This window comes from Xiphophorus couchianus, chromosome 20 (assembly GCF_001444195.1).
Source record: "Xiphophorus couchianus chromosome 20, X_couchianus-1.0, whole genome shotgun sequence".
In the NCBI taxonomy this organism is placed as follows: domain Eukaryota; kingdom Metazoa; phylum Chordata; class Actinopteri; order Cyprinodontiformes; family Poeciliidae; genus Xiphophorus; species Xiphophorus couchianus.
This window is the reverse complement of record NC_040247.1, coordinates 21103720-21118194: the sequence shown is the minus strand read 5'-3', so window position 1 is coordinate 21118194 and position 14475 is coordinate 21103720. Positions and strand designations below refer to the sequence as shown.

Here is a 14475-nt window from a genome sequence, read left to right as displayed (position 1 = left end):
TAAATATTGTAAAAACTTAAATATTGGAAACTCATGGGTTCATACTATAATACGGTAATCAACTCAAAGCACCTGCAGACGTTTCCTGATCTTTTAAGGGTATTTTTATGACTGATAGTCTGGTAGAATTGGTTGGTTTGGAGACTAAAATTGCAACATTTGTTACATTTTTAGAAAGAAATTACACAAAAACCTCTGAAGAGGACATGAGATCAACTTTCTTCTTCATGAAATGACGTGGCATCAGATTGTAGTGCTTGTAGGATTTTATTTTGGCTTTCGTACAAGACCACAAACAATTTCTCCCTCTAGCTCTAGACATGCACGTTTGTTTTGGTAGTATTTACTCAAAGTCCTGCACTATAATTCACTTCTTCCATTTAAAACAGTGTCCGACACCACTTGCATCTGCATATTCAAACCACGCCAGAGTTCATTTCAATCGAACTGAGAGCAGAGTTTTCTTTTTTAGTCCATACTAGAGTTTGTTTGCACATTCACACCTCTCTAAAACAGACAGAAAAATCTGGAATCTAGAGTTCAATTAAAGTGGACTGAGCAGGGCTGGTGTGAATCCACCCCAAATGGTTAAACAGCTATCCAGAAGGCAGATGTTGACACCCGCCACCAAAAGGCTAAGCCATAAGGAGTCTAAATTTATTCCTCACTAAAAATTTAATTTATTAAAATACATCTTACAGAAAAGATAAACATATTCCTAAGTTTTTAATGTATGTGTACATTCCTGTGTGTCCTATGTCTAAAATTCATACAAAAACAGCTCAACGCTCAAGCTAACCCCTGGATTATTTTTTTTCTCATTTAGACACACAACATTTTTAGCATCTCTATGAAAATTCCTCCCCAACCAGCCAAAATGCTCCTGATGCTTTTTTATTCCTGGGGGTTTACAGAATGCTATTTCTGTTTGCAGTGTGTTTCTCTTTTTGTTGATATTGAGCAATTGTTGCATACACAACAGAGCTTTTTTTAAGTGAAGACCACAGCTGAATAAAAAAGGCTCGTCTCACGCTAATTCACACTAGTGTCATTTTCCTCTGCCTGTAAAAGCAGAAGAAACCGCCAAGCTCATTATCACAGCAGTATGCAACCGTCTACTCAACAACCCATGAGGACGGTAAAATCCCGTGTTGGTCAAAGAAACAACACAAATCCCCAGCTGTGGTTTGTGTGTGCTCTGGGGAAGAAGATAATACAATTTTGGTCAAGTTTGGGACTGAAGACTCACCACCAAGGCAAAGAATTATCCTTGCATTTTTTATTGCCCTACTTTGGTGGGCACACATAAAAAAACACCCACAGTGTGACAGTGTTTTTGGATATTCACATTCTAATATCAGACACTGTAAATCTAACTGTTGCCTGAAGAGTTCAGTTAGCCAAGTTAGACACATGTGCAACACATCTGTGGAGATTCAATTTGTGTAGGGGTGTGATAGTGAGGGTGAAAACTGAGGGACTCCATGCCAGATTCTCATTAGCCAACTCCTGCAGTCAAGCGGCATCTAATGAACTCTGCAGAACAGTATTGTCTCCTCCACTCAGTGGGGAAATCACATTACAGAACTCATCTTTAACCATCACCCGCCTCTTTACTAACATGTGCTCACAGCTTCATCAACACCTCGGGGTCTCTTGGAGATTCAAGGTGCAGCACAGATTCAATTTCTGCCTTTTATTTCCGTCTCCCACTTATGCGATTCAGTTAGTGGGTTCTTTGGAAAAAGAGGTATTTAACCAAGCAAGGAGATAGTAAACAATGTGTCATTTTCTCCTAAGTGCCCAGAGTTTATACTGTCGGCGTTTTTACTGCAATAAGTGAAAAATCCTCATTAACATCCAACAGTGATCAATTTCACCACCATTGGGTGGAAAAACAGGTTACCGTAATTTCCAGTCTATTGAGCACACCTGATTACAAGCCACACCCATTAACTTTGAAAAGAAAAGAAAGTCTGTATATATACATGTACATATACAGACACTTGTCTGTATACAACAGAATGTGGTAAGCATTTTTCATGTAGCACATTTCTTGATCAAGTTCTATATAAAATTTCTGCAATAATATTCTGTGTGCTTGATACCATCTCCTGTGAAACTCTGCTCTAACTAATTGTGTTTAAGCATGCAAGGTTTATGTCATTTTAAAAGCGTTTTCTTGCCATATTTTCCTTCGTTTTGCAACTTGGAAGGGAAAATCCCGCTAATTAGGAAGCCTTAATCACTACTCTTCTCCACCTCTGCTGTTTCCACCCCATCCTCTTACCTTTTCTGTCCAAAGCTCCTAGTTTTGAGTAATACCCCCTTTTCTTCTGCCCACTCTTTGTGCTTCCTATGCCATTTTTATTCCTAGACTCTTTTTATCTCTGCCTACACATTTTCACAGGATCTTTTGCTTATCTCTTGCTTCCTGTAGGGCTTTGATGAGTGGGTTATCTTTTTGTAATTAGGGATAAAGGTGGGGATACGGGAATTAAAGGAAAACTAGCTTTTTTTGCACAGCAGCCACTGATAATAAGGCCTGATTTAATACCACAAAGGTTTTGTTACTATTTTGTTTTTCCAGTTTTCTTTTGTATCCATTCATCATTTCTGTCACCTGACTTTCAACTATTTTTTCCCTTCATAGTTCGGCAGGACGGAGGTGATAGACAACACCCTAAACCCCGACTTTGTTAGAAAGTACATCTTGGACTACTTTTTTGAGGAGAAACAGAATCTCCGCTTTGACTTGTGAGTTATTTATAATCTTCTGTTCTGTCTTCTTCTTCTCTTTTATGTCTACTATCAGTGATGAGAATGCCAACCAAAATAACTAAAAGATAATGCAAGCCATGTTATCAGTATGTTCAAATGGTACAAAACCTTCAAACTTATGTGTCAAATTTCAGTCATGATTTCTTTACACCCTCAAAACTGGTTCATAGCATAGAAATGTCTGTGCTGGATGTTTTACTTGCAGAGGTTATTTTCTACTTTATGTCTTTGAATGTTGAATATTTTGAAAAAGGCATTTTCTTTCTTGTAGTAAATTAAGTGAGAATAAAGCATAAAAAACTAACAATATGGTATTGTCTTTCAAACACCTTGTGTACTCAAACCAACTATGTCCTTACCTAAGATGTCTAGCATGAGATTTTATCTCATGGCTGGCTTGTGAACACCTTTGTATGCCAGTGGGAAAGCTAAAAGCAGAGGAATGGGAGGTCTGCAGATCACTGTTCAGATTATGCTTCTGCAGCCCAGTTCCAGATAAGGGAAAAGACTAAATGAACGACTGACTTTAGGAAAACATGAGCTTGACCTTAAAATATAGTGACAGTTCTTGATATTTATTGCTGGATACCATTTTTAAAAAAACAATATGTAAACTGAAAGTCATACATAAATCACCCCTGTAACCACTATGGTTTTGTATATTGTGTTTTGTAAAAATGAAACCACTTCAGCCTTTTACATTTTTTTAACATTACAACATTAAATCTTTATACATTAAATTTGGTTTAAACATTGCAAAGTAGTGCATTATTCAGCCCCTTTTCCTCTGATACACCTTAATCTAAACCAGGGGAAGAATTAGCCTCAGAAGTCATGGTCTAGATATGTCTAATAAGTTCTCATTATAAATCCAGTGGTACTGTGAAGGCCTCAGAGGTTTGTTAGAGAACATTAGTAAACAAACGGCATCATGAAGGCCAAGGATCAAAGCAGGGATAATGCTCCAGTTTAGGTTATACAACAACATCTCAACCTTTGATCATCTTACAAAGCTCTGCTCAATCCATCATCACCTGAAAATGGAAAGTATTGTAGTAGTAAGAGTCTGGAAACAATTGCAAAACTATCAAAACGTCGCCATCTACGACAACTGACAGGCAAGAAAAAGTAAGCATTTAGTAGAGAAGCAGTCAAAAGGATCATAGTCACTCTGGATGAGGTGCAGAGATTCACAGCTCAGATGGGAGAATCTGCAGAATGGACATGTTTTATTGTTCTTCACAAATTAACCCAGAAGAGTGGCAAAATCTATATGAATTACAAAAGAAAGCCTCAGGAAGTAACATCTACAGTGTGCATCAAACAATGAAACAGACAGAGCAAAAAAGAGGAAGAATGTACTCTGAGAAAATATGTTTAGTTGTGAATTATTTTTTATACGACTTCATGTTAACATGAGAAGTCAATACCGGACTTTACATATAAAGAAAGCATGGAACACTTGACAACATCTTCCAGATTAGTTCATCTTGATTATGGGGCAAACCGTTCAGTTCAGAGCTCTTGTGTTAAAGTGTTTGACTGTATTTTTATAATTGTTGTAAGTTCATCAGTTAAAACAAACATAAAATAAATGAGAGGATTTATGCAACGTTACCCATACCTGATTACTGAAAAAAAAAAGGATCCATTGTTTCTGTCATATGTTTGATATTGGCCATCACATACACTCTCTTTCCCTCACTTTCATTATTTTATATTCACATGCAAATCAAATTAGGTTCACCTCTCAGGAAATAAAGGTCGGGTTGAGCCAATCCTTAATTACTGAGCAGCACAATTGGGAACATCTGAAAAGATACTCAGATCCAGGTTCTTTTCATTTGGCCACTTCTGAATTGATACATTTGATTATGCTTTTCTGGTCACCTCTTCAAACAGACTGGTTTTCAGTTTAGCACATTAAAATATGATGCATTTGTCTTTGTGTTGCCTTCTTTTCTTTGTTTTTTTTTTTAGTTTCAAATAATACTTTTATACAGTTAGTTGTCTCTTTTCTTCACTTGATTGTTTGTGACAGCATTACCTTGAATTTCAGAAACAAAAACCAAAGGCTAAAATTTAACACAGCACATGGCACAAATGACACCGCCTATTTTATTTCTAGCGACTGCACTCCTTTGTAGTTCCATTTCATTTTTTGGTTTGAGAGTATGTTAAATTAAATATATCGACTTGTTCATATTTTCTCTACTAAAAGTTCTGCTTTGGTCTTTTTTTTCTCTCTCAGCTATGATGTGGACTCTAAAAGCCCAGACCTGTCCAAACATGTGAGTGCTTGTTTTTAATTTAACCTTGAACCGCAGACAAATTGAAGCAAATCTAGAGTAAAATCTGAACTACTGGCTTGAAATGCTCTGTCACAGATAAAATGTAGTGCTTGTTGAAGCTTAATTTAACCTGATGAATCTGTAGTCAACTTGTGAAATAGTCATATTATTATTTTTGTTTTGTTTTCTGCACGTTTTGAGTGGGTGTTGCTTGCAGCATGTTATTTTTTTCCTGAAGATGGAATAAAACAAACCCCTTACTTGCCTGATTTTGCACGCGTCCAAATGCTAACTAATTTTTTGTTTTTACACAATCTTGTTGGGCAGTGGCGGTTCTTGCATGAATGATGACCTGGGTGAGACCCGCTTTCTACTTTTCCAAACAAAAAGTTGATTTGACAAGGAAAGAAAAATTTTTCACTGTGTCCTATGGAGAAACATTAAGAGAAAAAGCTTGTTTTTTTATTTAACAATCCCTATTAGTCCCTACTGTACTACAGATTATTCTTCCTTGGATCAACACCAAACATTACAATAAAAACATCCTTTACAAACATTACAAAAAGGACTTAATGGTATTCCTTAAAATACAAACAAAATGACATTGAACACAAATTTCAAATCAACAGCTTCAATGTCTTGCAAACATTATGAAAAGACAACAAAATACCTTACCACATAAAACTGTTTCAGAAAAAATAATTCATCTTACTTTCATTCTCTTACATGGCAAAATCTAACAAGTAAGTGTAAAAAGTCATTTTAACACATCTGCCATGTTCACACTTTATGATCATAATTTATAAATGCTTCTTTGAACTGTCTAGAATTACTGAGGAATAAATAAATCCATGATTGACCAGTCTATGATTCTTTATACTCATCTCAATATACAGTGTTCCTAATATTGTGAGAGCATTGAAAGGATTTTTTTGTTTTCAAAAATGTTCATGTTGATTTGTTGAATCTCAGATTGTACTGTAAGCAGAATAACCCAACAACCTGATTATATATCAATGCAACCAGAGATAGTCAAGGCTCCCTGAAAACACATTAAAATAATGATTGAACTTAGCCCAGAACCACAAGTTGTGAATCCAACACAAAGGTCAATGTTATCCGTCACACTTCACTTTGTGAATGACACAGAAGGTGCAAACAGACAATTTCGCTTGTTTAGCATTGGGGATGGTGTGTGTGAGTGTGTATGCATGGAAGGGGGTGATGGGTTGTAAAGTTTCCTCTTTCTTTTGCCTCACGGCGCTCCTGACATTGTGCTGCCCTGGGCAGAGAGCCCTTTTGCCCATTTCAAAAACCGCCACTGTTAGGCTTAGATTTTAATGGCATTTGTGTTTACTGTAATCTACTGTCTCCTCTATTAAATGATCATTTAGATTCCTACCTATCCTACTGTCTTTTTTGAGTTGCGATAGCATCCCTGCAGTGGCAGGGTCTTTAAAAAACTTTGATAGTGCAATGCTTTTGATTTTGAGTTTCCATTTTAAACAGTGCAACAGGCTATACTTCATGTTATTTTCTATCACTAGGAGCACATGAGCTGTGATTTTCTTTTACTTAGGACTGGAAACTGGTAACAGAAAGCATTGACAAAAGTTTGGAACAAAAATAATCATTGTCAATGATTATTTGATGTGTTTGGATAACAGGGGTTTGCATTTTCCATCATTAGCTTCACCTGTGATGAGCTCCGTGTCTTGGTTCTTCCGCATGGTGTCAATTTAAACAGGAGTTTTTAGGTATTTGCCATAGTGTTGTGCCTTGGTATATGATGTGCTCTGTTGTTACTGTTGTTGCTGTCGTTGTTGTTGCTGCTGCCGCCCAACCTTTCTGGAAGCCCGCAGAACTCAATGTAGGTTCCTGCATCTCCTCTCACACTCACACTGCATGGCTGCTGTCTCACATTAATGATCTGTCTCTCAGAGGGAACGACTGTGTCAGTCATTAGGCCAGAACACCTGAAAACCAAAGCAAGCTAACTGAATATCTCCAAATCCCAAGAGAGAAACACACAGGACACAGTGTGGGAAAAATATGTAACTGTCAAGTCTTTTTTTTTTCCTTTATTGTAATTTATAAATAGAAAAAAAGTTATTTCCATGATAACTTGCTACAGGCATCAACAGTTTACAGTGACTACAATCAGTAGGCAGACTGGAGCAGAGATTTCTGTGAAATGTAAAACATTTCTGGATGATGATGAATTATTTAGTGGGCCCTGCCTGCCAAGGCCAAAGTTAAGGACTTTTGGTTTGGATTGCTTCACCTTGCAAAACTAAAACCAAATTCCAAGTCTGATTCTACAGCTATCCTGTTAAATTCTAAAGTGATCATTGAGAAACTTTTGCTGATAAGGACATGTGATGCCTTGCCAAAGTTTTTATGCTAATTGGAGTCTTTCACATTTTGTCAAACAGTAAAACCACAACAGATTACATGGAGGTTTATGGAAAAGTTCAAGGGGTTTGAACACTTTCACAACAGAAAATATTATTTATCTAAGAAGTCTCGAGCCATGTCCAACACTCGCATTGATCATGCTTTTATCATAGAACATGTTTCACTATTTCCACACACACATATTTGTCCTTGTTTTCACTTCAAGTCACTGAAACAGCTGTGATGTTCAATATGAAGAAACAAGCTTAAAGGTCAACTGTGGGTTGTTTCCGACTGTATCACAGTAACAACATGTTGTAGTTCAGGACTCATCATCAAATTATCTTATATGAATTTACATTTGTTGGAAGAAAATTTATGAACAAAATTTTATTTAAGGTCGCACCAGGATCAGGGTGATTAATTCTTACTATTTTGCCTCATATGGTAAGAATTGGGGACTGTTTAATCCTGGCCTTGGGTTTCAGATATCTGCATGAGTTTACATGATTCTGCCACTGGGAGCTAACATACTGCAGTTTTTACTCTGCCTGTATTTTTGCAGGTGTAGATAAAGCATTTATGCAAATATTAAACTTCTGCGTGTGCATATAGGCAAAATTTTTTGACACCCACATGAGTAAACAGTGAAGGTTTCAAGAAACATTTTTAACAATGAAAGTTTTATTTGTATCTTTTTATTGTGGACATAGTTTTAGATTTTTCCCATTTTTGCATCTTATGGCATTAACCGTCTTTCCCTTACTAGTGCTCCCACAAATTGTACCAGAATGGTCAGTATACATATTATTATCACATTAGTGTACTTGGTGCCACTTATTTACTTATTTTCATGCAGAAAACTGATGCTCTGCATCCTGGGAAAACATGTTTTGAGAGTGAAATACACTTTTGTACAGCATAAAACTTTTCCTCTTGACCATAATAAAGCTGGCCTGGACTAGGTTTCCATTCTATCTATTAAAATAACACATCATACTCGAGTAACTTGAAAACTGAGAAAATAGATATTTACCAAACTGAAATGCGGCATGTCAGAAGTAAAACTGGGACTTGTTTCTTGAAGAATCACATCAATTGCTTTCCCTTTCTTGGTCATTCCTCGTTGCAATTATTACTTAGTTTCCTTCAACTGACCAGCTGCTGAATTCCAAATTATCACACAGTGTCATAGACACTTTATCATTTGTTAACAGTCGCAATATTTAATAACATTTACAACAATTACTATGCATATTTTACAGGAGGTGTTTGGGCTACATTTGACCTTTGATTGTTCTGTCAGTTTAACAGATTTTGGTGGTGTTTGATCTCAGTAAACCTTAATTTTTCACATCAAATTTAATGTTTAGGAGTTCACAGTAATATCAATAGTAAGACAACACAATAAGTGTGGAATAGCAGACACAGCACTTTGCAAAATACTCAGACCTTTGTTTCCAGCTTTTTTCACATTAGAACTACATCCTTCAAAATTTTATATTTTTATTTGGATAAGAGTACTTCATCAAGTACTCTGACTTGATGAAGCATTTGTATAGTTTTTTTTATCAAGTCAGAGTACTCCAAAGTGCTTTACTCTACAATCGGTTATTCCCTTCTTCATGGACAGTCACAAGGTGATAGTGGTGACTGATGGAGCCAGGATTTGACCTGGTAATGCACTGGTTACATGACAAACCCCTACCATCTAAGCCTCTCTTGCCCCAAATACATAAAAATTATCATTTGTTTTGAAGAACTAAAGATTTTTGACACCACAAATGCTAAAAAGTGTGGTGTGCATTTACACACAACTTGTACCGATAAGCAATACGAAAAGAGATGTGCAGGTTGTTTCTACCAGCATTTATAGAGACTGAAATTCTTGCCCATGACATCTTTCTGAAGTAGTCAGTTTTGATAGAAAGCCTCTGCAGACCTCACATTTCATGTCATGCAACATATTACCAGTTGAATTTAGGTTTGGACTTTGACTGGGAAAGTCTACTGCAGGAAAGTGATTTAATCTAAGCCATTGAATTACAACTCTGTCTGTCTGTGTAGGTTTTCTCTGATGCTGAAAGATGAACCCCTACTATACTTAGTGCCATCAGTTTTTTTCATCAACTCTGACCAGCTTGTACTGCTGAAAACAAGCACACACAAAGCATGATGCCTTCACCTCAATGTTGGTGAGCATTGTGTCTTCAGCAGTGTTAGTTTTTCACTAGGCGTAGCTTTTACATGCAGACTAGTGAGTTAAACTTTGGCATAATCTAACCAGAGCACTTTCTTCCACATGCTTTGTGTCCTACTTACTTTTTTCCAACAATAGATGGAATTTGTAGTAGACCTTTGAAATATTATTTTCTTGATTGCACTAGAATTTAGGTGGAACAAGAGTTTCTCTTACCTGAGTTTCCAATGTCTTTAACTCCTCCAAAGTACCTGCTCCTCTAATTGACACACTACCTACCCAGCCTCTCAGTAAAGGTCAAGAGCCATGTTTGATAGTTTTTCAGTTCTTCCATATTTGTTCCATTTTCAGATGATCGATTGCAAATGTTCTTTAATACAGCTTGTGACCCAACCATGCCTTAAACCTATCCACATCTTTATTCCTGACCTGTGTGGTGTGCTTCTTTGTCTTCACGGTTCTGTTTGCTTACTAATCGTCTACAAGAAATGTCCAAGAGCTTTAAAGTCCGGCAGTAATCAGGCTGTAAATAAATGATACGCTGGAGGACTCTGTTTGTTAATGTGACTTGTGAAGGCACTGGTTTTATTTTAGGGATGGGAAAATAAAGAGGCCTGACTAAAAAAAAAATTCTGCTTCTCAATTTTATTGAAAAGTTAACCACTCTAATTTTTCCCTCTTCACATAATCCCCAAACAACAAATGTTTATCTTGACAAATGTTAAAAGGTTCATGGTGAATTAAAAACTGAAAACTCTTTTGATCAGTCACTCACTCATGGTGTGAGAAAATGTCACACCATGAATCATGTGCACCATGTGCAAGGCACATTTTAAAGTTTGGTTTTCATCTTCAAAATGTTCATGAACACTAGTGTACAAGTTCTTTGGAAGAAACCAGTGCTAGAGATTGCCACTTGCATGAAATCTGGTGAAAGTCAGTCTCTAAGTCTAAACATAAATTTTTCTCTTTCTACTTGCTTCCAGAATTTTGCTCTTCTTCCCTTTTTCTTTTCAACTTTCCCTTTTGCTTCCCTCCAGGACTTTTTAGGTCAGATGTTCTGCACTCTTGGGGAGATCGTTGGATCACCAGCCAGTCGACTGGAAAAACCACTGGGGTGAGTACAAATTTCATGCTATTTTTCTCATGCTCTCTGAGTCCAAATGAGATTAGGAAATGGTTTATTGTGCTAAAAAGGGGAGTCAAAACGGAAGAAAAAAAATATTTTGGAAGCGAACGTAATGATTTCTATTGAAATGTATTAAATCAGCCATAAGGATTACTTTGGGTGTGAATTTTTGGAACTCTGCTTCATTTTCTCTAAAAGATAGGTAGAAATAGAAGGAAGCATATGCAAATTTTTGAGGAATGAACCCGAGTCAGTAACAGAAGGAGAATGAGATAAAGAAAAAAAGAGAGTCTAAATAAAGGCTGGAGAAAATAAACATGGGTGATTAAGACGGAGATGTGAGGAAAAGACACTGATCAGACCAGAAAAGAGGAGTGAGGAAGGAGACAACACATCTACAGATGTTTTCCACAGATAATTATTGTCATTAAAGAAAAGGAAGAAGCATAGAACAAAATTACCTAAATTACAGCTCGCCTTTCCTGCCTGTGCTCTTTCACAAGCGCTGCAAAATGGAGTGTTAATGGAGCATCCTGTGATCTGCCTTTTTACATCTGTCAACTGTCAACATCAGCATTAGTGTCCTGGACTATTGTGCACTTCAGGTGAAGTTTAACTAAGGCTGAACCCAATACAATGCAACTTGCTTCTGAGTATGTCATCTGCAGCCCCTTAAGTGGCTCAGTTATTACAGAGTTCCTGGCACATAACAAATGGTTCATAAAAACGGAGCTGTGTACAATAATTTGTTCATTGTTCATCCAACAAATTGTTTAAAACCCCTAATCAATTGCACAAAGTTTACTGTATGTCAATGGATATGTTTGATTGATATTGTAAGCTTTTTGTGAATTGAAATATATGGTCTTCAAATGTAACTTGATCTGGACTCTAAGAATGCTGTGATTAAAGAGATGATTAAATAATTTTAATTTAGAATTTTTTTTATGTTCTTAAATAAGAAACCAGTTTCCCACATACATTGATGTGGGTTTATTCCACTAAAATGGTAGCTGTTCAAAAAAAAAATATTAACTAAATATTCATGAAATATTTGGGTTAAAGATTTGAGAGGCATGGCCAAATGTGGGGATGAGTGGAAAGGTAAGCAGGGTTGTGTGAAGTACATTGTTACCAACTTTTCCACTTTGTCACAATATCTAGAGACATTTTTAACAAAAAAGTGACTAATGACAAATCTAGTGACTTTTTTCTGTCATTGGAGACTTTTATGCTCACACGTGAAAGCAGTCCTGCTGCAGCTCTGCTCTGTCCTGAGTAGAGTAGAGCTGCTGTGAGCAGCACCCGCTTCCTAAGTACTGCATATCACTAGGCAGTGACAGGCCATTAGGGATACTGTATACTGTATATCAAGCATATTTTAGGTATGCCCTGGGGTCTCCTAGGAGGAAATACCCAGAAAACCTACAATTGAGGTGCTCAGGAGACTTCTTGGTCAGATGTTGGAACAACCTCAACTAACTCCTTCCAATTAGCAGTGGCTCTGCTACAAGCGTTCCTCCAGATGAATTTGCTTTTCGCCCCAACTCTAAGGTTCAGCTGTCCTATTAAGGAAGCCGATTTCAGTGACTTGCACCTATAATGCTACGAGTACTTGTAATTTATGCCATAGGCTTCTTTGTACCCATGAACAGATGGTCTTGCGTTATCTGACTATCAGTGATCAAACTGGAATGAAGTTTGAACAGTGTAATCAATCACTCATGGCCCTGAAGCCTGCTCCTCTTAGACAGTTTTAAACATCAATAATAATCAATAATAAAAATAACACACTTTAATTGATCATCCTATGTTATTATTTCTACCGAGATAACCTATTGTGAATATTTAGGAATAATAATTATCCAATCTCTTTTCTCAACCAAACTTCCTTCAGTGACTCAGAAAATGCGATTGGTGCCACGTTGCATCTGGTAGTGCAAGTTTGCAGAAAGTCCTAAGTTATTACTCAACAATGTTATATTTTCAAATAATTGTTTTTATATACTCTGTCAGAAATGTATCAGATTTAAAGTATGCACTTTTTTTGAACGAATGGAAATATTTTGTCAGCAAACCTTTGACACCGACAATTTTGCAAAATGATAAGGACATTGTTGTAACTTTGAATTCTCTTCCTTTTATGGATTTATTTTTGTTCTTTGCCTTAAGGGATTTCAGCAATATCAATATAAGTGAGAGGATAAACCTTAATAATGCTATTTCAGGTGTCAAGCTGAAATGTATTTTAAACTCAGAATTTGTATGAAATGGTTCAACAAAAACAAAATGCAATACTTGACAAGTCATTTTCTTTCAATTTGACTCTGCAGCTGAGAGATAACACAACTCTCTGCTAAACTGTATTTTTATGACAGCTTTTAATCACACAAACAAAACGATCTGAAAAACAACTTACAAAGAAGAACCCCCCATGGTGGGAAGCTTCACAGCCAAAAATGCTAAAACAAGATTCCCTTCTCAACCTTTCTGTCGCATATGTAGGGCAAGCCTGCCTTTGAAATACCAGCATGCACTTTGTTCTGTGTACTTTTTATGGCTGGTAATGACTGTAAATACTGTCAAGAAAATCCGAGCTCATCCCACTTCCCCATGCTGGAGATTTTAGTTTAACAGTAATAATAAATAAAGTTATCTTTAAAATGAATCACTCAAGTGACATCAAGGCCCAGCAGTAGACTTAAGTGTCAATAAAGTTAGCTTAACAGTAATAATAAATAAAGTTATCTTTATAATGAATCACTCAAGTGACATCAAGGCCCAACAGTAGACTTAAGTGTCAATAAAGTTAGTTTAACAGTAATAATAAATAAAGTTATCTTTATAATGAATCACTCAAGTGACATCAAGGCCCAACATTAGACTTAAGTGTCAATAAAATAAATCTGGTTGTGTGTGTTGTTTTTGTCTCATGCAAACTTTGCTTTAATTCTACTTTTTTCTATCTAATCATAAGAAATCATAGTCAGTCAGAGAGAGTCATTAAACAGGAAAAGCAGGTTTCCTGGAAAAAGAGGAAGTTTCCAGCCTGCAGATTTATAAAAATAGCTGAGACTATTTTAAAGCATGAAAGTTTTAAAAAATTAAATCTAAACATTTTGAGTAATTTGATAAGATTCAAAGTAAAATACTTATATGAATATTGGTTTACTTGTAATAATACTTACACTTATATTTGTGAGAACACTTATAAGAAAAACAAGCAAATGTAACTTTGGTATCAAATAATTAGAATAATAGATTATTCTTGGTTTCTTTTCAGAAAACATCTGTAATAACTCACATTAAGATTATAATAAGAATAATTAATAAGTTATGGTTATAAAATTATAAATGAATGCTAAATCAGAGAAGCTAAAGAAAATAAATGTGATATAAATGTGATTTTGACATTGAACTTGAAATGGTGTAAAAGGTTATAAAACTGCAATTAAACATCACTGATATGTTGGAGGTAGATGGTAGGTGAAAGGTGACAGGCTAAGGGAAACAGGGGAACTAACAGGAGAGCAGAGATGATCAGCACCTTATTTGGACATAGGAGGTTGAGCAACCCTGAGACATTGGCACAGACATCATGACATGATGTCTCTTAAGACAGTGACGGATATGAGATCATCTGTCTAAGCAGACAGATGAACCCTATATAAGGTGGG

At 36.2% G+C, this 14475-nt stretch overlaps 1 protein-coding gene across 3 annotated transcripts in view; it reads left to right on the top strand.

Annotated features, from left to right (window-relative positions):
• The window catches only part of cpne5b (copine Vb), a 127467-nt gene that overhangs the window by 35883 nt on the left and 77109 nt on the right, over nucleotides 1-14475 (top strand). For 2 of the 3 annotated variants that reach the window (XM_028003693.1, XM_028003694.1), the window contains exons 5-7: nucleotides 2654-2757; nucleotides 5033-5072; nucleotides 10710-10786. In XM_028003693.1, coding sequence (XP_027859494.1) covers nucleotides 2654-2757; nucleotides 5033-5072; nucleotides 10710-10786 — 221 coding nt within the window. Of the gene's footprint in view, nucleotides 1-2653; nucleotides 2758-5032; nucleotides 5073-6927; nucleotides 6943-10709; nucleotides 10787-14475 lie in introns of all 3 variants that reach the window. The other variant, XM_028003692.1, reaches the window with a different exon arrangement.